Source organism: Rhineura floridana, chromosome 16 (genome assembly GCF_030035675.1).
Source record: "Rhineura floridana isolate rRhiFlo1 chromosome 16, rRhiFlo1.hap2, whole genome shotgun sequence".
NCBI lineage: Eukaryota > Metazoa > Chordata > Lepidosauria > Squamata > Rhineuridae > Rhineura > Rhineura floridana.
This window is the reverse complement of record NC_084495.1, coordinates 33581607-33607579: the sequence shown is the minus strand read 5'-3', so window position 1 is coordinate 33607579 and position 25973 is coordinate 33581607. Positions and strand designations below refer to the sequence as shown.

The 25973-nt window shown below is 43.9% G+C and overlaps 1 protein-coding gene across 5 annotated transcripts in view; it reads right to left on the bottom strand.

Moving 5' to 3' along the window:
- The window catches only part of ATP11C (ATPase phospholipid transporting 11C), a 90832-nt gene that overhangs the window by 21590 nt on the left and 43269 nt on the right, over nucleotides 1–25973 (bottom strand). For all 5 annotated transcript variants that reach the window (XM_061599103.1, XM_061599102.1, XM_061599104.1 and 2 more), the window contains exons 7-23: nucleotides 23627–23730; nucleotides 22050–22100; nucleotides 21677–21741; nucleotides 19778–19859; nucleotides 19353–19503; nucleotides 19055–19252; nucleotides 15037–15177; nucleotides 13147–13304; nucleotides 10857–10928; nucleotides 10029–10102; nucleotides 9739–9842; nucleotides 7060–7241; nucleotides 5069–5323; nucleotides 3096–3270; nucleotides 1447–1549; nucleotides 1081–1226; nucleotides 725–784 (exon numbers count right to left, since the gene is read on the bottom strand). In XM_061599103.1, coding sequence (XP_061455087.1) covers nucleotides 725–784; nucleotides 1081–1226; nucleotides 1447–1549; nucleotides 3096–3270; nucleotides 5069–5323; nucleotides 7060–7241; nucleotides 9739–9842; nucleotides 10029–10102; nucleotides 10857–10928; nucleotides 13147–13304; nucleotides 15037–15177; nucleotides 19055–19252; nucleotides 19353–19503; nucleotides 19778–19859; nucleotides 21677–21741; nucleotides 22050–22100; nucleotides 23627–23730 — 2121 coding nt within the window. The remainder of the gene's footprint in view (nucleotides 1–724; nucleotides 785–1080; nucleotides 1227–1446; nucleotides 1550–3095; nucleotides 3271–5068; nucleotides 5324–7059; nucleotides 7242–9738; nucleotides 9843–10028; nucleotides 10103–10856; nucleotides 10929–13146; nucleotides 13305–15036; nucleotides 15178–19054; nucleotides 19253–19352; nucleotides 19504–19777; nucleotides 19860–21676; nucleotides 21742–22049; nucleotides 22101–23626; nucleotides 23731–25973) is intronic.

The following is a 25973-nucleotide window of genomic DNA, read 5'->3' as shown; positions in this document are numbered from 1 at the left end:
AAAAGTGGCAATCACCCAGATGGCTTCAACAGCTTTTTTTTTGTACAATGGGATTCCCAATGTGCACCTGCCCCTTGCAAGATTCTTTGTTTAAGAACAACAATGCAGGAGTGTTTTTGGCTGAGAGAGGACTCTTTCATTTCAAGATATCTCAGCGTTCAGAACACCAGAGGGGTGCAGACCCTCCCCAATTGCACTGGGTTCTCAGGGAGACAATGGGCATGCAAGGCAAGGGCAGGACTAGCGAGGCTGTTAAGGACCAGCAGCTTACTAGATCACTAACAGGACACGGATCTTGCCTGGACTGTGCAGGAGGGGACACTTAGCAACCTAACCTGGAGAGAAGAGAGGTTCAAGGCAGGAATGGGGAGGGGGGATGGCACTCCTGATGTTGCTAAGCTACAACTTCTATCATTTATCATCACAATCAATGACAGGCATTCTGGAAAGTCCCAAATACTCAATGAGCTTGACCTGTAAACAGGGGTCAATTGCTTCAATAGGACTTGTTACCAAATCATGTACAGCCAGGACTAGAGACTTTAATAAGTGACCCCTTTATTAAAACTTGGTGTGCAAAACATGTCTTCCTTGTACTATATCCTTAAGTTGGAAGGAACACTACTCTAAGAATTAGCAGTCCTAGAACTTCAGTCCAAACTTAAAATCTGTGATCCATAATTTCCTTTGGATCACATAGTCATTACCGATAGCAGCAACATACCTGTTGTGAAAAGCCACAGAAGAACTGGTACAAAAACTGTGGAAAAATGAAGCAAAGGTTCTGAAAACAAAACACAAAAACAAAAGCCATGTTACTAGGGAAACTTCAGTAACTTATTTTTAAACTTTGACAACCAAGAGATTGGTTGAAGGACTGAAGGACAGAAAGAGGCAAGGAAGGACCATTGCATCTTAAGCCAGCATGAGCACCATGGGCCACTCATTTAGAATCAGTGCTTTGGATTTTTCACCTTCCCCGCAGCCTGCCAATGTTCAGCTTGGCATTAACCAATGCTTTGCAGAAGATGAAGCCACCCGCACCTCCAGTAGTTAACATGGACCAGCCAAGTCCATTACCTTGTAGAAGAAATACTGTACAAGGTGTGAGATTCTCACATAGTACAAATGCCCATGCACCAACAGCAATTTTTTCAAGTCTTTAAACTTTGGGATTGCGTAGTCACTGTTTCGGGAGGCTTGGCGGCCCTCTTTACCTTTGATACCTGAAAACGCAGGTTTAAAAAAAATGGCAGTTAAAAATCAGAGTTTCCTGGCCGGTACACAATGTATTAAAATCCCAAGTGGTCAGGGTTCACTTCATCCACATCATGCATACTTTTATAAGTCTCTAGCATCTTCCACACTCTTCAGTTTTCTTTCCCTCCCTAGACAAAAATACTCCAAACAGCCTGTCACTGGTACATGCTTTAAGACATTTCTTACCTATGCCCACATGAGCTTCCAAGATCATGCTTACGTCGTTGGCCCCATCTCCTACTGCCAGTGTTATTGGGCTGCCCTTTGAACACTTAACCATTCGAACAATCTAAATAGGCAAAACAGAAGACACACCCAATAAAGGCAGACTGAACGGGGCTTTTTCAGTTGTGGCCCCCACCCTGTGGAACTCCCTCCCAAATGATCTCCACCATGCCCCTTCCATGATGAGTTTCTGCCAGGCCTTTGGGGTTGGCTAGATTTTATCTTCATTGTTTTTAGATTTTTAATGTCTAGGTATTGTATGCCTATTTTGTACGTTGCCCAGAGTGACAGGACAGCCAGCCAGATGGGCTACTAATAAATTCAATAAATAATAACAACTGAGTAAGGTCCGCTAATCTCCTCTCCCTTCCCTGTGTCACTCACATGCATTAAGTTTAGTGGAATGCAAAAAGAAGAATGGATTCAGATTTGATCTAAATCTCCTCAGGAAAGATGGTAATTTCACATATTTTGATCTGATTTTCTTTCACTAGTCCAGGAGTGGGGAAACTTGTGGCCCACCAGATGTTGCTAAACTCCAACTCCCATCAGTCCCAGCCAGCGTGGCCAATGTTCAAGGATGATGGGAGTTGGTATTCAGCAAGATCTGAAGGGCTGCAGGTTGCCTCCCTACCGCTGCACTGAAAGAAGTTGAAAACAGCTAACACAGAAAATGAAAATAACTGAAGCAACAACAAACATATTATCTAACTACATCTGGCTGCCACCACCCCAGCCAATTAGCATGAGGAGATGATCTGATAAAAGGAGATGCGCCGGAAGGAGAAAGGTGGCCAGAAGCGGTGGCCGGCCTTGGGATCAGCGGATGAAGCAGCAACAGCAGATTACCTTGCCGGCTGTCCCCTGCTTCTCACCAGCTTCCGGCTTCCCATTCTGCTCCTCTGCCTAGACCATCTCCTCATCTTAATTGACTGGATGGTGGCAAGGCAGGCAGGTAGCCATGCAAGAGACCGACCACACAGTAAGAGTAGACACAAAGTGGGTTGGTGTCAGGTGAGTGAGGCACCAGTGGCTGCACACCCATGCCTAAGGGAAGGGGGTGGGGGGTAGCTGGGCTTGCTGTGCCTGGGGTTAGGTGGTGGGGTTGGTGCAGAGTATGCAGAGACGGCAGCCCCTAGTAATGAATAAAAAGCTAAAATAATCAAATCAGCGGGTAGAACCTATTATTGCTTCACCCAGGTCTTCCCCAGGGACTGAACGGAGAATACTAATGGGGCAAAATGGGCCTCTCTAGGGATGGCCTTCCAGAGAAGCAGCACCACAGCCAAAAAGGCTTCGCTCATTGCTGTCCATCCACTGTAACTCAGCTGGCAGCAGATGACTTGAACTAGGATCTCAGACGTCAAACAAAGTGTATGGGAGAAGGCAGTCCTTATGGTACCCAAGGCATCCCAAGATCCCAAGTCATTTAGGGCTTTTTTGTTTTCTTAAGGTAAGATCCAACACCTTGAGTTAAAGCCAGAAAAAAACCCAAGATGCTACTGGAAGTCACTTGCCTCATGAATGAGTTGGATGACAACATAACGGTACAACTGAGTGGTTCTCTACACTAGGAAATACATGTCGCTCAAAAGGCCTGCATCACGCACCTGCGCTTTCTGCAAAGGAGCCATCCGACAACATAGGACTGCAGTGCACTTCAGGCAGATCTGGAGGAAGATGCTTTTGTAATGACTGAAACGCGAATCTTGGGAAGGGTTCAATATCAGGGCCAGGGTGGCACCATCAATAACCAGCCCATATTCATGACTTAATGTCCAGGTTCTAAAACAAAAGACAAGACGCTTAACAGCTTCTTTGGCAGAAGCTATCACTGAGCTAAATAATCAGAATACCAAAATGAACAGTAATTGAACTGGAAAACTACATCCATTTGGTTATATTGTCTGTTTTAACCATTGCATACTTTACATAAGTATACAAACTGGTACAAAAAATGTGGACTTTAAGTGTATAGTATGGATGTGACCTTTGTGTCTCAATAGTGGTCGATGCACAGCTGGGCTGGGGTGACCTGTGCTTTCGTTATGAACTTTGGAAACAAAGGAAGCTGCCTTATACTGCATCAGTCTTTCCAGCTCAAAACGTACACTGGCTGGCAGCAGCTCTCTAGGATTTCAGGCTGGGTTTTGTTTTAATGTATAGTTTACGAGGGCTTTCACATTATCACATAAAATAGTACAACCCCCTATTTCCTTCTCCACCCGTCTGTCCCAGCGACCCCCCCTCCCCTGCTCTCATGCCCTTTTTGGGGTGGAGCCACAATATTTACATGTACATGTTCAATTGTTTGGCGTGTGATGCAGTGTTCGGGTTCACATGCCCAGATAAGGGTTCAGACAAATGAATGCCAATGTTCTGCTGGGGTTTCAGAGTAATGACCGTTGAGTTGGAGAAGTTTCCACCCCTGCATTGCCTTGTGTCTCCCACCTCTTCTACTTGTGGGTTTTATTTGGTGAAGAGTTCCAGAAATGCACTCCAAATCTTTTGGAAGTCTGAGTTTTAAAGATGTAGTTTACAGAGCAGAACTTCCTCGTGGGCTTCTAGCTGCAGAAGGTCTTGTGTCCAGTTTTCCTTGCTTGGTGTTTTCCCCGTCTTATCTGGAGATCCCAAGGATAGAATCTGGGCACCTTCTACTCTGCCACTGAGCGACGGCCCTTCCACTGGGTGCAGTTGTTAAACTGCTCCTCCTCCAATTGCTCATAGTTACTTTCTAGGTATTTATTAACTGGGAGGAGATGGAAAAGGACGGTTTTGGTGTGAAATCTAGCCTTTGTACTCTCAGGTCTGTTTAAACGCTTTGGATCTGGAAAGACCTCGGTCTTAGGAGGGGGAGGAAATGTGTACCATCAGTATTTTTTGTCTTCCCTACCGCTGTCCTGTGCAATCGCATCCCTGCTGCCTCTTCCCAATCTCCCCACTTCTTTCTATGTCCTCTACCACCAGCCCTTAGCAAAATTGCTCCAATGATAAAATAAGACAGTCAGAAGAAACCAGAAAGGTTCTCTAAACATTTGAATAATTTGTTTTTTTGTGTGTGGAGTGTGCGCGTGCGTGTCAGGGGAGGGAAGGGGGAGTCAGAGAAGACACTTGAGCTTGGGCAGACCACCCAAGTACAGGATCCATGGAATGAAAGGTCCAAATATTTAGGGGGAAAATCAAGCTACTGCCTCCCGGCAGTACACTCCAATTTCTGCCTGCATTGATCTGACCAACAGAGATTGTTGGGGGTTGCTGCAATATGGGAACAAAAAAAAGGGGGGGGGAGGCAGGAAGGAATCTATACCGGGAAAGCAGGATGCCTCGGAGTGCACAGAAGTGACCTTTATTTCAAAATCAGGCACTCTTAAAAACCAAACCAAACTTCACCTGTGGTCGCCAGCGATTCCTGTTGCAGAGAAGCGCTCAAGATTAAGATGAGCTGCATTTAAGAACATCCCGAGGAAATATCTGAAGACAGAATGTACTGGGCTGAATAAAGTACAAGCTCTCATTTTTTACTACAAGGCATCTCAAGGGCACCTACCCGCTAAGCCTGAGAAGCTGCATGTTTCATGCTTACCTCTTCTTGCCTTGGGGCACATCGCCCACCAGCTTCTTGTGATACTCCAGCAGCAGCTCATGCAGCCGGTCCAATTTCCGGTCTCCCTCTTCTATGAGTTTTGTCGTCAGCTGCAGCAATTCTGTGTTGGTCTGGAAGAGCCTGCAGGCGTAGCATGTGGCCTGAGCCGTCTCCAGCTTGTCCCCCGTCAGCACCCAGATCTTCATGCCTGCAGCGTGCAGGGCCTCAATGGTTTCCGCTGCAAAGTCTTGGAGTCTATGGAGAGAGACACTTTTACTTAGCAGACAAAATGGCTGATGTACCAAAAAGATCTTTCATCTTCCCCCCCTTCCCGCTTTTTTTTTTTTTTTAAAGAGACAAATCTTTTAAGGCAATTTAGAATTCAAAATGTGTACAAAGAATACAGATGAGATATAATTACACCCACACACCCATCAAGGAATGAACTGAAACACAGGAAAAATGGTGGGGATGGGAGAGAGAAGATAAGGGAACCAATTCTATAGTCAACAATTCCTCTTTTACAAAAACAAAATTGGCAAACACACATTTTTCAGAAGAATCCTCTCTCCTGTCCGTTCCACTAGTTAGGAGGCAGATTTCCAATTTTACCTACTACCTAGGAGGGCAGTAGGAAGGTATGAACCTGCCTTATTCCAAGTCAAGACTAGTCATCATTCTAACAGCACTGTCTACTGTGACCGGCAGCAGCTCTCTGGGATCTGGGGCACAGAAGGGTCTTCCCTGTCACTTGCTCCCTAATCCTTTCACATGGAGATGCCACGGATTGAACCTGGGACCTTCTGCATGCAAACTACATGCAGTACCTGTGAGTTCTGACCCCGCCACAAAAGCCTGATGGGAAGTGTCCAAGAGAGAGAAACTGGACCCTGGACAGCTGAGATGGGAAAAGGCAGAGAGAACTAGAAGACGAAAAAGTATTCCTAGATGCCCAGACAGGCAAACTGATCCAGGCGTCTCTAGGTGTCACCTGGCCCACTGTGTCCTATCAGAGCACACAGATGCCTCTTTGCTGCAGTGCCTTGCCTCGTCTCCCTGCTTGGGCCAAAGCTGGATGGTGGCACAAGGGCCAAATCCCTCAGATCACTAGATTCAACGCTCACTGCAAGCTTTCTCACTCGCAGTTTTCTCCCTTTGGAGAAGCTGGGCGTTCTTTCCATGTGGCATTTTCCACACAGTGGCATTTGCCGATGCTCTCAAGTGAAACGCTGTCTTTGGGCTAACATTCCAAACTGGTTAGCAACAACACAAGAGGGGTATGCAGGAGACCCAATGAACACCTGAAACCCAAGGGGGGATCGTACATGTTGGCCACACACAGAGATGCGTGTGCACAGGGCCGTGACATTGCTGACCAATCAGGGCTCCTGCGTCTGGGGAGGATCTGCATATATCCACACAAGGCCTTCCCCTTTCATTCTACTCTCCACTCAAGGTGGCCCTGCTCGTGCAATCTGAGCACATCCCAAATATCTGAAAGACAGCCGCCTTCCTTACGGACCCTTTGGGTGTCAAGATTGGCCGAGGGGGCCCTCTTGGTACTTTCGCCATCTTCATAAGTTCAAGGGATGGCAGCCCAGGAATATTCTCTATGGCAGCCTCTAAGCTGCAGAACTCCCTCCCCACAGAGATGTGTCTGGCACCTCTGCTGCATAGCTTTCATAATAAGCTGAAGACACACCTCTTCACCCTGGCTTTTGCACACCAGAGACATTTAGGACCCACCCTAATCTTCTGACTGCACTTTCTTTTGTTTACTGATTGCAATATTGTAATTTTATATACTTGTGACCCACCTTGGACCTTATGGTGAAGGGTGGCCAAGAAATCCAATAAAATTATTTATTTATTACTATTATTACTACTGCTACCACCACCACACCCACACAAAAGAGTGCATGTGGATGACACAAGTGGAGCCCAATTTCTTAAGTTGCTGAGGTCACATTTATTTTCCTGCAGTCACTTACTTGTCTTCCACAGCAGTGGACCCAATCAAATGCATGTCCTTCTCAATCTGGTCAAACACCTTGGCCATCTTTGCTTCCCGATCCTGCAGCGCCATCGTAGCTTCTTTAACCAGGCCATCAATTTTCTTATATTCATTTACAGATATTTCTTTGTAGGCCACACAGAGAGTCCGATACCCATCCTGGAGGGAAGCAAGCAAGCAAAGATATTTTCTAAAGCTCGGTTTCTAACCCAATGTTCCTCTATAAGAGCAGAATTCAGTTGCTCTCATCTGGCCCATTATTAGCATGCAGTTTAAAAAGCAGACACAATTAGTAGTACTGGTGGTCATATGTAGGCTGTGATGTTCCTATATTAATGTATATATGGTAAGTGTTGGTTGTTTAGAAGATACATGGTAAGTGGAGTGAAAGAGGAGGGGGAGTGAATGGGCAGTAGAATGCTAGATGATTGGCTGAGTGTTTAAAATGGCTGAACGTATAAAAAGAAGAGTGAGAGTGGGGGTGGAGGAGGTGAAACTGAGTGGGTTGCTTGGTGGAGTTTAGAGAGTTGTTTGCCAGGAGAGAGTGAAGAAGGAGGGGGGTGGAGTTCGGATTAGTATTGAGTAAAACCATATGCTTATGTGCCTTAAGAAGAAATCTTGTTAATCTTGTTAGCTTTGTTATCTTTAATAAATACTTAATTTGGTTTACCAAAGGCCTGATCCTTGGCTGGGATTTTACAGACCAGAAGGGAGGGTAAGGTAATGACCAAGGCTGAAGGGAAACTGTAACAAATGGTGGCAGCGGTGAAGAGAATAACAATACCAGTATTCAGAGTCTCTGGGAATACTAGTATTAGGACGTGACTGGTGGTTGCCTAGCAGGGGGATCTGTTGAGATCTGTGCTAGAGCGGGGAGAGAAACAATAAAAAAGGACAGTCCGGACTGGTGGAGTCCCTGGTGGTGCCTAGTGACAGGCAGTAGCCACGCGCAGGTAGGAACCTGACAGGGAGAGCCAGGGAAGGGCGTCACATAGTCCCCCGCAGCTGCCTAGAAAAGCTAGCTGGACCACTGTTGATGGCTACAGTCCTCAGAGCCATCCTTGCTATAGATCCATTGATGTTCAGTGCAAGCAAGACACAAGACAGGTAAGTCGACTGCTGATTGTGGCCAACAGGGCAAGTTCAGTTGGCTGTAGCAAAGTGACCCTTCACCTGTACAAGGACCTCAGAGTCCTGTGGGATCAGACCAAAAGATCCATTGAGTCCTGGGTCATGGTCTGAAAGCAGCCACCTTGCTGAAGTTAAGCAAGTAGAGGTCTGGTCAGTGTCTGGATGGGAGACTACCTAGGGATCATATGCGCACCAGCTTGAGTTCCACAACAGAAAAAAAGGGTAATCATAAAAGTGTAACAAACAAGGCAAATAAACAGTCCAATTCCTGTTTCCCCCAGTGGCCAGGCAAATGCAGGGCATAAGGGAATGCTGAGCATTCCCATTTGACTGCACAAAGTTTAAAATTTCTAAGACGGGGCCACTGATATAAAACCAATGAAAACACCTGATGAGGTGGCAACTGGGAGCTCAGTCTGGTCACGCTGTAGTCATTAACTCTTTGACATCTCCCTTCCTATAAGCCGTTTTCCACCATGCAAGTCAAGGGCTTTTTAAGACAAACCCCACACCTCTAGCAAACAGCAACAGTGATACAACCAGAGTTCATGCTGCATCACTAAGGAATCTGCTCCGATAAAATGTGCTGATGGCCACCAACTTGGATGGATTTTTTTCAGCTGCACCGAAACACTAGGAACAACCGACTGATCTCAGATTCTCCCAAACCACATCTCAGAAGCAACCGGCATCTTTTGAAAAAACTAAAGTCATGGGCATACATTTGTAAATACAGAGCTGGATGTGGAAAGAACATCTGACAGATTTCAGATTCTCTAAAGTTTGAATGACAACTACACTGAGCAGAGGGTTGGACTTGATGGCCTTATAGGCCCCTTCCAACTCTACTATTCTATGATTCTATGCTGCCTTTTTGGAAACTGCGTGCAAAGTCTGGTAAAGTAGCAAAGAGAGCCTTTTGCCGATGGCTTGAAGCAAAATGCTCAAAGCCTCTAGGAACGTAGAGCCCTGCTGGATCAGGCCAAAGGCCCATTTAATCCCGCTTCCTGTTTTCACAGGGGCCACTTAGATGCCTGTGGAACGTCTGCAAGCAGGACCTGAGTGCAAAAACACTTCCCCCACTTGCGATTCCCAGCAACTGGTATTTAGAGCTATACTGCCTCTGATAGTGGAGGGAGAACACAGTCATCATGACTAGCAGCCACTGATAGCCTCTTCCTCCATTCATTTCTCCAGTCCTCTTTTAAAGCCATCCAAGCTGGTGGCCATTACTACATCTTGCATGTTCTCGGCTGCTCATGCTGAAGACAGGAGCAAGGGAGACTCTGCCTATGTCTTGATTTGTGTAAGGGTGAACCAGCAGGGACAGCCAACGTCACTAGCCTTTTGGACTTTAGTCCAACCGCAGCCCCTGTGAAAAATTAGTAGCCAATCGGTGCAAAACTCAAAAATTCATACTTATCTACATTTACGGTCTCAAACACCAAGATTTTAGACTACGAATTCTCTTTAAAAACACACACACAAACAAACCAAGCAGTCCAAGTGTGTCCAATGTACTTACCAACGCATTATGCTCCACATGTATTTTTGTTCTCTGGGCTTCAGCTTGTGGGACCCTTGGGAAAACAGCAGAGTCTGCTCCCTTGCAGAACAGGTATATCGTTCCTAAAACAACATTTGAAAAGGGACAGATTAAATTTTTAAAGCAAAAACTGTGGGGATGTTAAAATCAACAAACCCTTGCTGGAAATGCTAAACAAACCCCAAAACCAACTTTTATGGAGAGAGAGAGAGGGAGGGAGGCAGGGAGGGAGGGAGAGAGAGAGAGAGAGAGAAGGAGCTTCAACTAACCCTCATTTGCCTTCACGAGCACACTCATTCGGCGACGGACATAATCAAAATCCAGAACGTTTAGAAGTTCAAAGCTTTTAAGACAAGAGGGACAAAGAGCATTTAGAGTCACTGAAGGTGTTTGGAAAACTCAAGCCACATCCTGACCCCACCTCAAAACTCTGCACAAGCAAATCAGTATGAATAAGAGTCCTAAGTAAGCTCTGGATTGAGAGAAAATGCTCTATTTCCTAGTAAGAAGAAATTTAGGGGTTTCAACTTGTGTAAGTGATAAGGGGAAAGGATCTGAACCTCACCACCCCAAGGTCAAATCCACCCTCCTGAGGGGCCTTATCTAGTTCCTGCGAAGAAAGGGGGCTTGTCTAAAAGCAACAGCAGTAGCTGTGTGGCCACAGAAACAGCCAGCATTTGCCCTTGGGTGTTTCTGATATAGCCTTGGGCCACCATCCCCGCCAGCGAATGCCCCCCCCCCAAAAAAAGACCACTAGTTGCTGACCAGTATAATAATGGTTTGAGTCCATTAAAATATACTTTCTAAAAAAGTTAGTATTTCTGGAATTCTAAAAAGAAGCCACACATGAAATCACTCTGCACTGGATTAACCCATATAAGAGGAATAAAATCCAGCCTATGTACATTCGCTGATTTCTGTGCTGCTCAAATAGAGATGGATCTCACAGGTGGCAGCCCAACCCTCTCATCAGGAGAAGTTAAAATTAAAAGCAGGCCACACAATAAGCCAGCCGCTTTCATCCATGAAGGTTTCCCTAAAAATAGTTTTGGATTCCAGGTGCAATATCAAGATTCTCATGCTGCAATAATGCCTACCTTTCAATTTCCCTTTTTCGGTTCTGTACCTTCATGATGTTTTTTTCTTGTCCTAGAAAAGTGAAACCATACCTGTCAATGAACAAAAAGGACAGAATGGCGTTGAAAAAAAAAAAAAAACAACACACACACTCTTCAGATTTAAAAAATTGTCAAAAATAAAAATAAAACACAAGCCACACAAGAGAAGCGTTGACTAAGAATGTGATACAGGTAGGGCTCTGTCTCTATGTGTGCATATATACTACAACTCCTTGAAAGCATAGAAACCCATAAAAATGGTACTGGACAGAGTTCAACTTCCTGAGAATCTTTCAGGTTTCTTTTTTCCTTTAAAGTACATTTCTAGTCCTTAAAGATGAAAATATATGAGCTACTGAAATCTCAGAATCCAGAGAAGTAGCCAAGTAAGATTTCCAATAGCTGGGGACAGGACTTCAATGTTCCTTGCCCCTCCCTAGATCAGTGAACAACCTAAGAGTTAGACAAATTTGCTCAGTCTTAGTCATCCCCCATGTTACAGAAGTCCAGCTAGCTTCAACTAGAAGTTGCGCATTAAGTGTTGCTGGTCCCGTGCTGTGCAATTCTCTTCCAAACAGAGATTCGTAAGGCAGCCTCACTGCTAACCTTCAGGTGTCTCTTGGAGACCTTTTTATGCTGACAGGCCTATTCAGCCATTTTTATGATTATTTTGTATAGTTTTTATGGTATTTTATGTGTTATCGTACTTGCATATTTTATATGAGGTGGTCTATAAATATTTTTATTAAACAAATTTATGCAAGTTGCAGAACTAAACTTCTGTGGATGCAGGATTTTAACTGCCTGCACAATTTTTGCTTGTTTTTAAGCCATGGAATACAGCAGCCTACAGACCATATCCATGGTGGGTGTTCAGAGGTTGCTATGCATGAGTTTTCCCAATTTCCCCAATTTTTGAACTTGCAGACAGTGCAATTGCATCCCAGAAAGAAGCTCTCTTGGCAAATAACTGGGTTTAAATTAGGTACATGTGTGTACCATTTTGCTGCTGTTCTTGTTTTGCTTGCAAAAACAAACTTGATAAAAATGTTTTAGGAAAGACTTTAAAATTCTGGTAGTAACCAATCAGAGGTTGCTTCACCATCAGGAATTTATTTCTGCTGTACAGAAGGATCTTATTTTTGTTACAGTTGCAACACAGGGGAAAAGGCTGAAGGACTCTGGTACAGCATATGCTGAAATTATAAGCATCCCAGGCAACCTAAAACCAAGACAAAAAAGGATACTCTTGTTCAATAAATGGGAAAAGATCAAGCTGGTTGTTGGAACCCTCCTCAAATGAGAAGACAAGAGTGATGTTTCTGCTTGTTTATAAAAATCAATACACTATCCAGAAACCACTTTTAGGCCAGGATAGGCAACCCCAAGCCCAATTTTTCTCACTGCCCCTCCTCTCTCCATTCTAATTTTGGAAGCTGATGATTTACTCTCCAACTAGCTAGCACATTTCATAGAGTTCAGTACCCCAAAAGCTTCTGAAATGGCCTTGTTTAGTATGAAAAGGATGCCTGCCAGGTTCTTTAGGTTGGGGAACCCGTGCAGTACAAAGCCAAAATGAATGGAGGTCAGCTGTCATGCCATGGCCAAGGGAGGGAAGACGCTGGCTATCCCCAACAGAAATATTAAAGGCATGCAGCTTCCCCAGATGCTTGCCATTGCCTCCACAGTTGCTCCTACAAAGATCTGAATTGGCATAAAGACTTGCATCCAAGTGATTCAGCGTCTTGACACATCTACATCACTTTAATGATTTGTTATAAATATTTATATCCCATCTTTTCCACTGCAGGGGTTGCAGCAAAGTGGTAAAGCTAGCAGAGCTGGAGTCTTGGCAAAGCCAGAGAGAGGGAGGGAGAGTAACTTTGACAAGGCCGGCCCAGAGGGTGACCAAAATGGCAGCATTTGTTCTTGGCAAGTGGGCTACTTTGCAAGTCTGGGCTTCAGCAGATGCCCAGCTATGCTGATTTCCAGCATTGTTCACGAGCAAAGAGTCACAGTACAGGCCTCACTCAAAACTTACTGAAACCAACAGCTGGACCTCTCAACAACAGCAAACACCTTTGAGTCAAATTTTAACAGACAGTTTCACCATATTTTCCATTACTGTTCTCAGCATCCAAAGTTGGAGAGTGCCCATCTGTGTGCATAATAGCCATATACTTTATACCATTCTATACAACTGAGAGGGAATGGGGAGAGGATGTATGTGCAGGGAGGTTAACAGTGTTGCTTCTGAAGCCACCCTTACTTTTGAGCTCCTTGCAGCAAAGCGATTTCATCTGGGGAAGCCGCGACATACTTGCTCGAACTTCCGGGTTGCAACCCCACCGCATCCGTTTCATCTGTCCGCTGGACCTGAACCGTGTGGCAGAGACACAAAGCACACAGGAACAGCTCTTCTCGACTCTGGGAAAAGAATGTTAGAAAAGGAAATGAGCTAACACAAGAGGCTTATACTTTGAGCCTGGAAGGATAAACACCGACTGTCTGTTATGAAAAGGTCTGAGGACCTCACTGCCCTGGCTGCATTTGATCATATTTCATACAGATGTCAATTTCATATGGATACATATTTTCGACAACTGGAGGGCTTATATTAACTTATATGTTTAACTTAAGCTGCATGTGCTCATGCGTACTGTATCCACAGTGTAAACTGATGGTGGTTTATTATTACTGTTCACATATTATTTCTTTCTCTTTATTTTATTATATTTTCTATCGTTAACATTTTTCTTTATTTTATTACTTTTCTCTCTTCTTCCCCCTTCTTTGTTAAAACTGTGGAAGGAAGGAAAGCAAAAAATACTTTTGCAGGCGGACTTCCTGTTCTGGCGACCAAGGGGGAAAAGTCAAGACATTCCAGGCCAGTTTACATGACCAGCTACTTCCAGCATGGCAGGGAGCAGACGACTACCACGTTTGAGGAGACTCCTCAGCCTGCAATTTCCCAGTAGGAAAAGGCCAGCCCAATTGCTTTAACACAGTGGCAGGCCATCTTTCTGGCAAGTCTAGATGAGGAAACACTACTACACTGTACACGCAGGAGACAGGGTCTTCCAGCCCATTGAGCTGGGGAGGAGGAAGGCAGTACAACCAAACTGACAGTAGTTTCTATTTTCACATCTGTTGCATTGCTTGTTTGTATGCTGCCCTGGGATTCGTCTGAATGAAAGGCGGCTTAGGTGTGCAGCAAATAAACAAACAAAGCTTAGGTCTTCAAGGTTTATCAATTGATCAGTTAGATTAAAATTGGCCTTCAAAAGTGCTCCAAACTGAGCAGCATTTTTTAAAAAAATCAAATGGTTTTTAATGCAAGCCAATACAAATCCACGGGTGGCAGGATCTTTCTGCATTAGGGGCCCATGCAGTAGGGTGGAACCGCCCTCCAAGGCCAATGTTGCTGCAGCTTGCCTGGACAGGGCTGAGGGACAATGAGGTTGGGGCTGTGCAGACACACCAGTGGAGCCAATCTGGTGCATTTGCCAGTGTGTCCAACCTTGTCACCATCCAGGTAAGCTGCAGTGACGCCAGTGTCAGGAAAGTGGCCCTGTGGGTTCACTCCACCACAAGGCCACTACAGAAAAGAGGCTTTCCTCCCCCTCTCTCATATAGGAGGCAGACAGTGCCTCCTTGCAATAGACACCTGAATCATCCAAAGAGCCCTGATGGATCAGGGTAAGATGCCCTGACATCTGATCCAGCAAGTCTCTTGTGATAAATCAGGCACTGGCTGTAGCAAGTGCCGTTTTAATGACGGGATTGTTAGGTCAGGGGTGAGGAAGCTGTGGGCCTCCACATACCGCTGTTGTCATGGATGACCTCAAAGCATACAAATAAATAAGTCACATCATTGCAAGTTACAAATCAAATTACAATTAACATAATTACATATCAGCAAACATCAGTATCAGTAATAAAACCACAATATAAACCCATATCAACAGTATCTATTTAAAAAACCCATAAAATCAGTGCTCCGAAACAATCTCACCATAACCACCAGGAGTCCATCTCCCATCAGCCCCAGCTAGCATGGGCCATGGTCAAGGATGATGGGAAGTTGCAACAACATCTAGAGAGCCAGGCTGCTCAGCCCTGCTGTAGCAGGTCCTATTTGCACTCAACAAACTCTTACCCTCTCTGCTTTTCCAGAATGCTTCAATCCATCAACTTCTGACATGGAGCTGCTGTACTTGTGGCCATCAATGCTACACTCAATGAATTCCATGGTGTTTTCCGTTAAAGTCCCCGTTTTATCCGAGAACACATATTCAACCTAGAAGCAAAGGGGAAATGGTCATTGGTTAAAGAGAGAGAAAATCCTTTCCTATTTTTCCCCAATGGATGAGTAACATGTGTACAAAAAGAAGATCCACTTTGCTATTATATTTGTGTTAAGACTTAAAACCCTTTAGGGAGTGCTTGATGCTAAAATGAAACATGACAATTTATATTCTGATTTCTGCCTCACCTTTCCTGCAACAATGGCTCCTCGAGGCTGTCACCTGGATCCTTGGTTCCTTACATTGTTTCATTTTTATCCGGCCCATTCTTCAAAGAGAGAGATACAATGGCTTCTCCCTTCCATCCTCACAACAACCCTGTGGGGTAGGTTTGGGCAGTCACCCAGGGATCTTGTGACTCAGTGGGTAACTGAATGTGGGTTTCCACTGTCCATTCAAAACCACTAAACATTGCCTCTTTATTTTACAAGGCCTTCTCAAAGAGCTTTCAAGCGTAGCTCCATGAAGCAAAGGAGGCAAACTCGTGGTCCCCCAACAGATGATATAAGAATGAGGTTCAGAAAACTGGGAGCAACAGAGTACCGCTTAAAAGTTAACCTTGTGGTGCCTATAACCAAAGCTAAGAGGTGGACTGTGAAGGAGAGTGAAATTCAGTTACTATCCCTCCGTTTCCTGGACGTCTGAGAACGAAGAAGTGATTATGCTGGAACAAGTGTGCAATTGCTCGTTTCACACAATTTATGAGCAATGTGCTTTCAAGTTGTTACCGCATCACTTCCAATGTTCTGAAGCTAGCCAACTGAAACATTAGGTCACTGCCTAAATTGAGCAAGACAACAGAATGGCTCTGTTCGAATGATGCCTTGCATGCAAGAGGAAGAGAATGAAAGCCAGCTTAAAAACAAATAGTGGTTTTAGATTCTGATTTGTTAACTAATTCGGTTTAGAACAAAACCACCATCTCTCCAAGTTCATGTGTAACACAGAACCATGGTTAGTTCTGAAGAGGAAGCTGAAACTTATTTTCCTCTCATGCTTGAAGGAGAAAAGAGGAAGGAACCTAAAGGTTTACGAGATCATCTGAATCAAGTCAGTGTCTTTCTTGGCATGCTCAAATCAAATGTTTCTGTTTGCTCCATGAAAGGGTGATTATTGTCAAGTCTGTGTAATATTAATGGATTGCATTTCCAAGTAGGCACCGAGGCACTTGAAATACCACAAAATGTGTGCTTTAGTGTTACGTGTATCACAAGAGCAAACAGAAACAGATACCATTTCATTTAAAAACCGTATTAGGGCATTACCTTTATTAAACCAACTGAAATAAGATTTTTGAATTGCTCTTATTGGCCAGCACAGCTAACTTTTTTTTTTTTTGCATTTAGTTTAAAACATTCTCCTTTTTTGGAACTCTTGTTTTGGAAACTGCATGACTGGAAGATGCATGCTAATTTTAAAAAGGAAAAAAAAATCAAAAACAGAAGCTAAAGCTGTCCACTACCAAGGCTGTTTTCCAGCAAATTAAAAAGATGTCATGACGGGCAAATTGGAGAGATAATGGTTGTTTGCACTTCATGTAGCAGTACAATATAAAGAGCTATTACAGTATCTGCTTGAGTGAGGAGTAAATGATTTAAGATTAAAGGGGTTTTATACCAATGCCAATGCAGAAATCTAAGTTGTCTGAGGGCAGGAACGTGATGATTTAGTTTTGCCTCCCTTTCCCGGTCAGCAACTAATTTAATTAATCTCACATTTTTGGTCAGCAATGAATTTAGCTTCATCTCACATTCCTGGTCAGCAACTAATGTTCTTGCAGGGCTGCTTAGAGAATGGAGAAAGGCCGAGATGAACTACAACCCCCATCATCCCTGACCGCTGGCCATGTTGGCAGAGGCTGATGGGAGTTGGGAGTCCAGATATCTGGAGGGCCACAGGTTGCCCACCCCTAGAGTAAAGAATGGAAAACTATCATCCCTCCAAATGTCCTACTGTCAACCCCTCTTGTCAAAGACCCCATTCACTCTGCATCCCCGCCTGCAGATGGGAGAAGGTGGGCCCTTAGAAGGAAGGGTTTGGCTTAGATCTTCTAGCTGCATACTTCACATGGTGGCAAGCAGTGAAGCGCAACAGACCAAGAGAGGGGAAATTAATTTTTTTTTTAAATCAAATCAAGTTTATGTTTGCAAGAGAAACAATCAAGTACACTTGCAGGGTTTTGCTAGCCTGCATAATCTTCCAAGGCAGCCATTGCAAAAAAAAAAAAAAGATTTTAAAAATTAAAAGCAGCATGACCAAGAGGATAGGCTGATGCACACAGCATGGGCTTCAAAGCCTGACATTTCCCCGCATGGTAACAAGCATGCAAATCCTGCTTAGCAAGGGCTAATTATAGCATGGAGCACTCCGTAGCCAAAAAGAACCCATCTTTAGTGCTAATACATATTTAAATGCTCTAAAAAGAAATCCTGTGTTGGAAGGAACAGGAGAACCCAGAAGTCTCAGGTTTTGTTAAGGCTCGATGATCAACTCCTGTGGCTGGCTTAATGGCCTTTTAAAGCCACATTATTGGTAAGAAAAGCTACTGTCTGTTCCCTGTCATGTGTGCTCTGCTTGTTTCACAGCCAAACTATGCTTCCCTTTGTTTCTTTGTTAAAATACGCATTTCTATAGCTGCATTGTTCTCGGGGGGGGGGGGGGGACTAGAAATGAAACACTGTCCAAGTGAGAAGAGAATACAATTCACCAGGCGAATGCAGTATCACAACCTGTGCGATCTTCTATTTGGATCAATGGTCACATTTCTGGTCCTCCATATTTTTGGACCTTGGAAGCATTTATAAGATGATTTAGCCTGTAATCCTAACTGTACTTATCTGGGAGGAGGCCTCATGAAATTCAATAGGGCTTACTTCTAAGTAGACATGGTTAGGATTGAGATGATAGTTCTCCTTTGTGGTGCTGGGTAGCAACTGAATGCTTGCCAAATGAAAACATATTTAATTGCAGATATCTAGCCACATAGTAACACTGTTTAGTTTCTCTGTTTCCACTGTCTCTCAAAGTGGCCTATTTGTGGGTACTGACCCAATAGTAGTTACAGTATATTAAGTATTTCAATTCTGCAATGAAGTTGAACAATTTTTTAAAAAGTGCACAAAATTGTGTGTGTGTGTGTGCATTAATACATACATTTCTAAACATATTTTATCCTAAAATACTAATTTCTAAATGCATTTTGATATTTTGGTGAGAAATTCAAAGGAAAATTACATCCCGATCTACATACAGTGATGTGGGGTTAAATTTGATCCAGTGCTTTTATTTTTCTCTGGAAAAAAATCTGTTCCATATGTACATTAGTACAAATGAATGGATGCAAACTCCAAATATAATATTAAGCAAGCCCAGAAGCTTTAAGGTTTTTCGCATTGCTTACTAAAATGTAAATATACTGCCCTCAAGTCGATTCTGACTTATGGCAACCCTATGAGTAGGGTTTTCATGGTAAGCGGTAGAGGCAGTGACTGGCCCAAGGTCACCCAGTGAGCTTCATGGTCGTGTGGGGATTTGAACCCTGGTATCTCAGGTCATAGTCCAGCACCTTAACCAATACCCCACACTGAATCAAATTACAAGTAAAATAAACATGCTAAAGCAGATTGCTCCCTAGGGCATCAGCAAATTTTCCAATGCAAACTGAAAAATCATACCATGCAAATTATTCTAATCAGGATTTGCCATGGGAAAATTTCCAATCTGAATTGTTTTTTCTGGAAAACCCACATCACTGTGGACACATGAGGTCAGTTCTCACCAAAATTCACAGAAATCTAGTTCCTCAAGCATCCTTAACCAGGACCAACGGATGGCAAGAAAGGGAAGACAGAAACAGGAGACATTTCTGACCTGGCCCAGCTCTTCATTGAGGTCAGAGGTGTTCACCAAGGCTCCTTCATTGCGGGTCTCATCATACATCTCTTTGTCCCATGAGATGAAGAAAGAGCCCAGGAATTTCTGCATTTCGACGGTCACATACATGGATACGGGGATGATGAAGTTGAAGAGAACCATGAAGGACAGGAAATCGGTGAACATTTTTAATAGCTAAAAGAGAACAGAAAGATTCACTGGACTGTTATTTTTAAAAGGGCAAGAGAAGTAAATATGACCACAATGGCAACCAGCCTGAAGCAAATCCAATTACCTTGAAGGTTTCTCTGTCCTTTTGGGTTTTTTGGTTGTACCAAGGTTCATCGTTAAATGGAATACTTTGCCAGATGTACTTCAGGGTGGTGCATATTGTAGCCTTGCTCAGAAGAATGCATAAATAGACAATCAAGAAAATATTGATTGATCTGAAAAGTCAAAGTGTTTGAAAGGGAAAAAAAGTTAAGTGGTTTCTAACATTTTCTGAACATGGGAAAATGCTGCACTGATACAGAGGCACAAGATAGATTCCCAGACTTCGGATATAATAGCCCTCAAGATTACACAGTTGTCCAATCTCTTGTTTCAAGGGAGTTAAACATGCATTAGTAAAACTGGTATATATACACTATCCAATTTAAAAAACGACCAGCAGAATCAAAAGAGATTTACAGTAATATGAGAACATTCCTGACAACCTACTTTTCAACTGCAGAGCGTTTCTGACTTTTTCCTTGGTAGTTCAAAGCCATTTTGGTTTCCATTCCGGTATAAACAGCAACTCCTACAAAAATCAAAGCAACCAGTAATTAGTTTGCAAAACCTCATCCATCTGCTCCTTTCTAGGGAGGAAGTTTTACAGTGAACAGTCCACACACGCGTGCATATGGCTCAATAGCTGAACTCTGGATAGCGTGCCACTAAATGTGGAAACAGCCTACTTTACAAAGCATTGTGTATGACATGATGTAAGATGAATATATTGTAAGAAAAGCCCTGCTGGATCAGGCCAAAGACCTATCAAGACCACCATCCTGTCCCCCTCAGTAGCCAACTAGATGCCCTAGTGATGGTTATGGCTTCAAAAGGGGATTAGGCAAATTCAGGGAAGTTTAAGGCTGTTTGTGGCTACTAGCCATGAAGGCTATGCAGCACCTCCAATGTCAGAGATAGTAAGCCTATCAATGCCTGTTACTGGGCATCACAAGAAGGAAGACACAGTTACTGCAGGGTTCCCATAGGTATCTGGAGGCCACTGTGTGGCCAGACCACTGAACTTGATGCACCTTTGATCCATCAGGGCTCTTCTTATGTTCTCAGGTCAAAAATCAGTGGTCCTAAAATGATTCAATACTATATTCAAAGTGTTTTCCTGTGTTGGCCATTAGGCCAAGGAAAGTCATCACCTGATGCCACATGTGATGAACTTGCACTCTCACATTCTTAATCTACAACAGCAGAGTGCATTTTTACATAGACACAAATATTGATTGTGGTTAAAGTGTTGGGCTTAGACTGGGAGACCATGTGCTCTAAATCCTTCTCAGCAAAAACAACACTCCCCTCTCATCCTAACGTATTCCACAAAGTTATTATACGGATAAAATGAAGTGGGAGGAAAAAAAACATGAATGCCACCCCAAGCAATTGGAACATAAACCGCCCAAACTGTTGTCAACCGCCCAGAGAGCTTCGGCTATGGGGCGGTATACAAATGCAATTAACAACAACAACAACAGCAACAGCAACATAACAAACATAGACATAAGAAGAGCCTGGTTGCTGGTTCAGGCCAATAGCCCATCTAGTCCAGCATCCTGTTCTCATAGTGGCCAGCCAGATGGCCTAATGGGAAGCCTGCAAGCAGGACTTGTAATCCCAAGAGGTTTTCAGAGGCATACTACCTACTGCACTGGAGGTAGGTGGATAAAAATATCATAGTTAGCACTGCTTGGAAAAAATTAATCTCACTTTACTGCAAACATAATCGTGATTAATAAGGAACAGCCATAAGGGCCCCAAAAAAGAAGAGGGAGCGGCGTGGGCTTACAACAGCATAATCCTATGCATACTTAAGTCACATCTCCAAACTGCCAGTTATTTTGCAGGAGAGATTCAAGCAATTACAGTGAATTAAAGCCCTCCATTGCCCTAGCACAATACATCCACTTTATTTACTTTTTTGCAGTTAGGAAAGTGATAGGGAAAAGCACTGAAAAGTGTGGGATTAACAAATGACTGACAACAAGATGTATAAGCACCCACAAGCAAATCAGGATGTTCATTGTTGTATAACCACCCTGCAAACAAACCAGAACACAGACTTAATCAAGACCAGACATCATCTAACCTTCAAGTAAGGTTTGTGCAGGAACATCAGAGTGAATGTTCAATAAAGAGGTCATCTGGAAGAGCCCTTAGTCAGAAGTAAATCCCACTAATTTAAAATAGAATTTACTTGTAAGCGTGCATGGGAATGTAGCCAACATGTAGTTTCTCAGGGCAGGAAAAAAAGCACACACACAAATTTGAGGTTTTGGTCTGCTTTAAGAATAGTTGAAATAAACCGGGAAAGACAGAAACATCAGAAGAGTTGCTCACCGTAGATCTTAGGGGTGTTTTTTAACGTTGCTCCTTTCAACAACAGGTTCTCAGGGCCCAGGGCCCTAGAAAGAAGTCAGAGTGTAAGGCTACTTACATAAAACGAAAACAAAACAAAAATGCCAGCTAATACAGACAAATGGCAAGGGGGAAGTTCCTTTAAAACAAGGCAAGAAAATGGAGAGTTTTACTAATGTGCAGGGAAAGTGTAAAAATTATGGCAGGGAAAGAGGACTAACACCAGCCTGACTAACGTCAGCAATATCCTTTAGGCAACAAGAGGCCAAATTAATTGCAAAACACAAGCCCCCAAAACCAATAAAAGCCCAGTAATAAGGAGCTAACAAAATAAACTAACAAACAGCTGACTAACCTGGCTACTGGCTCTTGACCGTCCTTGTAGATGTTAATTCTGCCCACAAACCTGCAATCAGAGATGGACACAAGCTGTTGTTTGTTAAGTCCTGCTTGTATTTGCATGGCAGGCACTGCAAATACAAACAAACAAAGTGGAAGAGGGAGAAAGCAAGGCAAGCAGTGCAGTGGACAGGGACTGCTGAGTTCTCAGAGAGATCAGATCTCTAGAGCAGGAGTAGGGAATCTCAGCCCCGGAAGCCGAATGCAGCCCTCCAAGACTTTTTATATGGCCTTCTGGAAACTCCCTAGGACACACCCTTTTCTAAGCCACAGCCCTCACCTGCCTCCTTGGCATCCTCTTTTTCAGTGTTTTTGCCTGGCTGGAATGTGCCCCTGATAATGCCACAAGGCCCCTTGCTTCCCTGGATGGAGAGATCTGTGTGGTGTGTGTGAAAAAATCTGTTGACTTGTGTGTGGCTGGAACGTAACCTACTGTTGAAAGGTTAAAGTCACACCTGTCGCTCCAGCCACTTTCGCCCATGGGCTCACCCACGACTGCAGGTGGCCCCCTGAAGGTTGCCCTGATGGAATGCAGCTCTTGGGCTGCAAAAAGGGTCTCCACTGCTGCTCTAAATGTTTGTCCTTTAGGTGCAATCCAGATCCAGCAAGGTATTCACCAACAGACGATTTAATTTTTTTTTAAAAAAGGAACAAAAAGTGACAAGAGATTGGTCCAGTGCAGGAGTTCCTAAAGCCAAATTTGTGACCACTGTGTTTAAGGCATTTATTCCTCAAGCAATCTCTTGTCAGTCGCCAACCCACCATCCTCCTTAGCATTTGGTAAAAACACAAATCTATCAAGTGCCTACAACTGTTAGGTGCTGCACAAAAATTAGGTAGACCAGACCTTCCTTTACCTGTTTTAGATTATGTCAAATGTGTGTCACATTTAGGAGGAGGGAAGGTTTTTCCCTCCATCTGTCCCACTCAGGCAGTGTGATCCAAAAGGGTAGGGGGCAGGGTGGCAGCTGAGTCAGGTAGGCTGGTGGAAAGGGACTGCGTCAACATTTGCCTATGGGCAACTGATCCAGGATCAATTTCAGAATATAATGAAGCACAGTCCACTTTCCCATGCAGGGAAAGGAGATCAACAACTCTAAATGTAGGAATGTGTCGATAAAGAGAGGATAATATCACTTAGGAAGGGCCGTAGTTCAGTGGCAGAGCATCTGCTTTGCATGCAGAAGGGCCCAGGTTCAGTCCCCAGCATCTCCAGGTAGAGATGGGAAAGATCCTCGTCCAAAGTCTTGGCCAGACGTTGCAAACCAATGTAGGCAACAGTGAGCAAGATGGACTAATGGTTTGATTTGGGATAAGACAACATCCCTTTGGCCCTCAGCCCTAGCCAGAAGATGCCCCATTTGATCCTGGCTGCCTCATCTCTCAGGATATGGTACAAATCCAACTCATAGCTGGTTATCAGCGCAGCAAATCAGCAACTCGGCAGTCAAATGTTTGCCAGTATCAGGACAAGACACAAAGTGATGCACAGCTCAGGGGAAACAAACAAGGAGCAAAAGTCGCCAAACTTACTTGTAGAGGTCTGGCTGAGGCTGTTCACATTCTATTGTGGCAGCAAGGCAATCTATGGCTTGGCATGTATGGAGATTGGCAGTATCCTGCACAGTGTAGTGAGTCTGGATGGAGACAGCAAGACAAAATGGGTAAGCAGTTCTTTACCGTCCCCAGAATACATGGAGCATTTGGCACAGACAGTATGCGATTCTAATAAGCTACAGAGCTCATGTGCCGCTTTGATTGCTGGAAACGCTGCTAGGAACTGGTTTTAGTTCATCTAGGATTATTATTAATTTATTATTATTGCTGATGCTACTGCATTAGCTGCAGCTTTATTGCTTGGCTTTTAAAGTCCTTACATCCTAGCTCGATCACGGTGATCATCTGGAGGAGTGCTGCTAGCTGTCCCCCACGTTAGAGGCTCAGCCGGCCTCAACCAAAGGTTGGACATTTAGTGCCACCGGTCCCATGCTATGGAGCACACTTCCAGCACAGATCTGGCACGTCTTCACTTTTGATTTTCAGGCATCTCTTGAAAACCTTTTAGGTCTACACAACTGTGTACATTTTTTGATCAGCCAGCCATTTTAATCATTTTACTGTTTTTATGATGCTTTATATTTTTGTATACCCTGCTGTACCTCACCATGTTATATTGTATGAACTGGCGGTACATAAATTTTGTAACTAAATATAGATAACTTTATTTTTAATCCACATCAAGAGTGCTTAAAAGCAAGATAGAAGCACTTCAGTAAATAAATAATGTACAAAATAAAAATGCACGGCAAGCTAGTTATTTGCTGCTACAGTACAAAAATAAGCTAGAATTTAACAGATAGCTCTCTGTGCAAAACAGACCCTTGTTTCCTCCTCACAGGGCTACAATCCCAACTGAACTCTGAGAAGCTTAATTTTGAGTTAACATGCTTAGAGCCACACTGCTAATTATTTACTATCCATATTGAGCATAGTCAGAGAACTATTGTTCTAATGCGGGGATGTGGAATCTGTGGCCCTCGAAATGTTGCTCGAGTACAGCTCCCATCAGTGATAGCCCAACATGGCTACTGAGTCAGGGATGATGGGAGCTGTAATACAGCAACATCTGGAGGGCTACAGCTTCCCCATCCATGTCCTAATGGATGGATGGTCCCAGAGACCTGTTGAAGAATAATCCATCAGGTTCTCCAGATAATATGAAAAGCTGTGGATGTTTCAACAGGTGTTCTTCTCCAGAGAGCTGGCCCAGGATTTCTTAAAGGTAATCAAGGGAGAGAATTAATTAACAGCGGGGATGGAAGGATATTCTCAGTTGCGTAGATTGGCTATTTCCTGATTAAATTAGAAGCAAAATTCATTATTTTAAGAGGTTTTATTTCTAGACACTACTCGGGCATTGTAAATCACTTCTGTCAGCAGGAGATATCGCCGTAATCCATCTTCATAAACAAAACTCGCCCGAATGCTTCCTGAGCTCATTATCTCTAAATTCTCCTCGTTTCAAACTGGATGACAAACAGCTCTATTGCATCAATGGTGGGAGATGATGAATAGCGTGTGAAACACAGACATTTTGCAACTCAGGGTAAAAGCTCAGTGGTCTTGAGCTACCGTGCCGGAGACTAATAAAAAAAGAGCTCATTCAACATTTTAAAACACATCCCTTCACTACACATCCTGTTGCATCTCATCCTTGCAAAACAAGATGCTGGGCACGGTTTTGGGGGAAAGTTCAAGTGAAAAGTCAATGTGACTTACTTGCAAGACAACATCAATGCTCTATGCTTAACCGCAAAGCACCTGCTTTGCATGCAGAAGGTCCCAGGTTTACTACCCGGCAACTCCATGTAGGGCCAGGAGAGGCCCCCTGCCTGAAACCCTGCAGAGCTGCTGCCAGTCAATGCAGACAATACTGAGCTAGATGGACCAAAGATTTGATTCAGTAAAAGGCATGTTCCTATGTTGGTGTCAATCCCCCCTGCAAGTTCATTCCTATTTTGCATGACAATGCAGAGTGTGTGTGTGTGTGTGTGTGTGAGAGAGAGAGAGAGAGAGAGAGAGAGAGGAGAGAGAGAGAGAGTCATCTAACCCTAACTTAGATGACTTAGAAGGGCAGACCCCTCATCGCCTTCCAACTTCCAAGAGCAAGAGATCACATTCCTCCCAGGCTGCAAAAGAGCTGTATTGTGGGCTGAGAGAAGTGCAATTTCTATTAAGAGGATGACTCCCCTGGAGTTCTTTCCTTCTCTCAGCCCACCAAACAGCTGCTTATATGGCACTCCCCGGCCCGGCAGCAACATGTGGTAGCAGGTGGGTGAATTCAGCAACAGCAGGTGGCTTAGGTACCTATGCCAGGCCG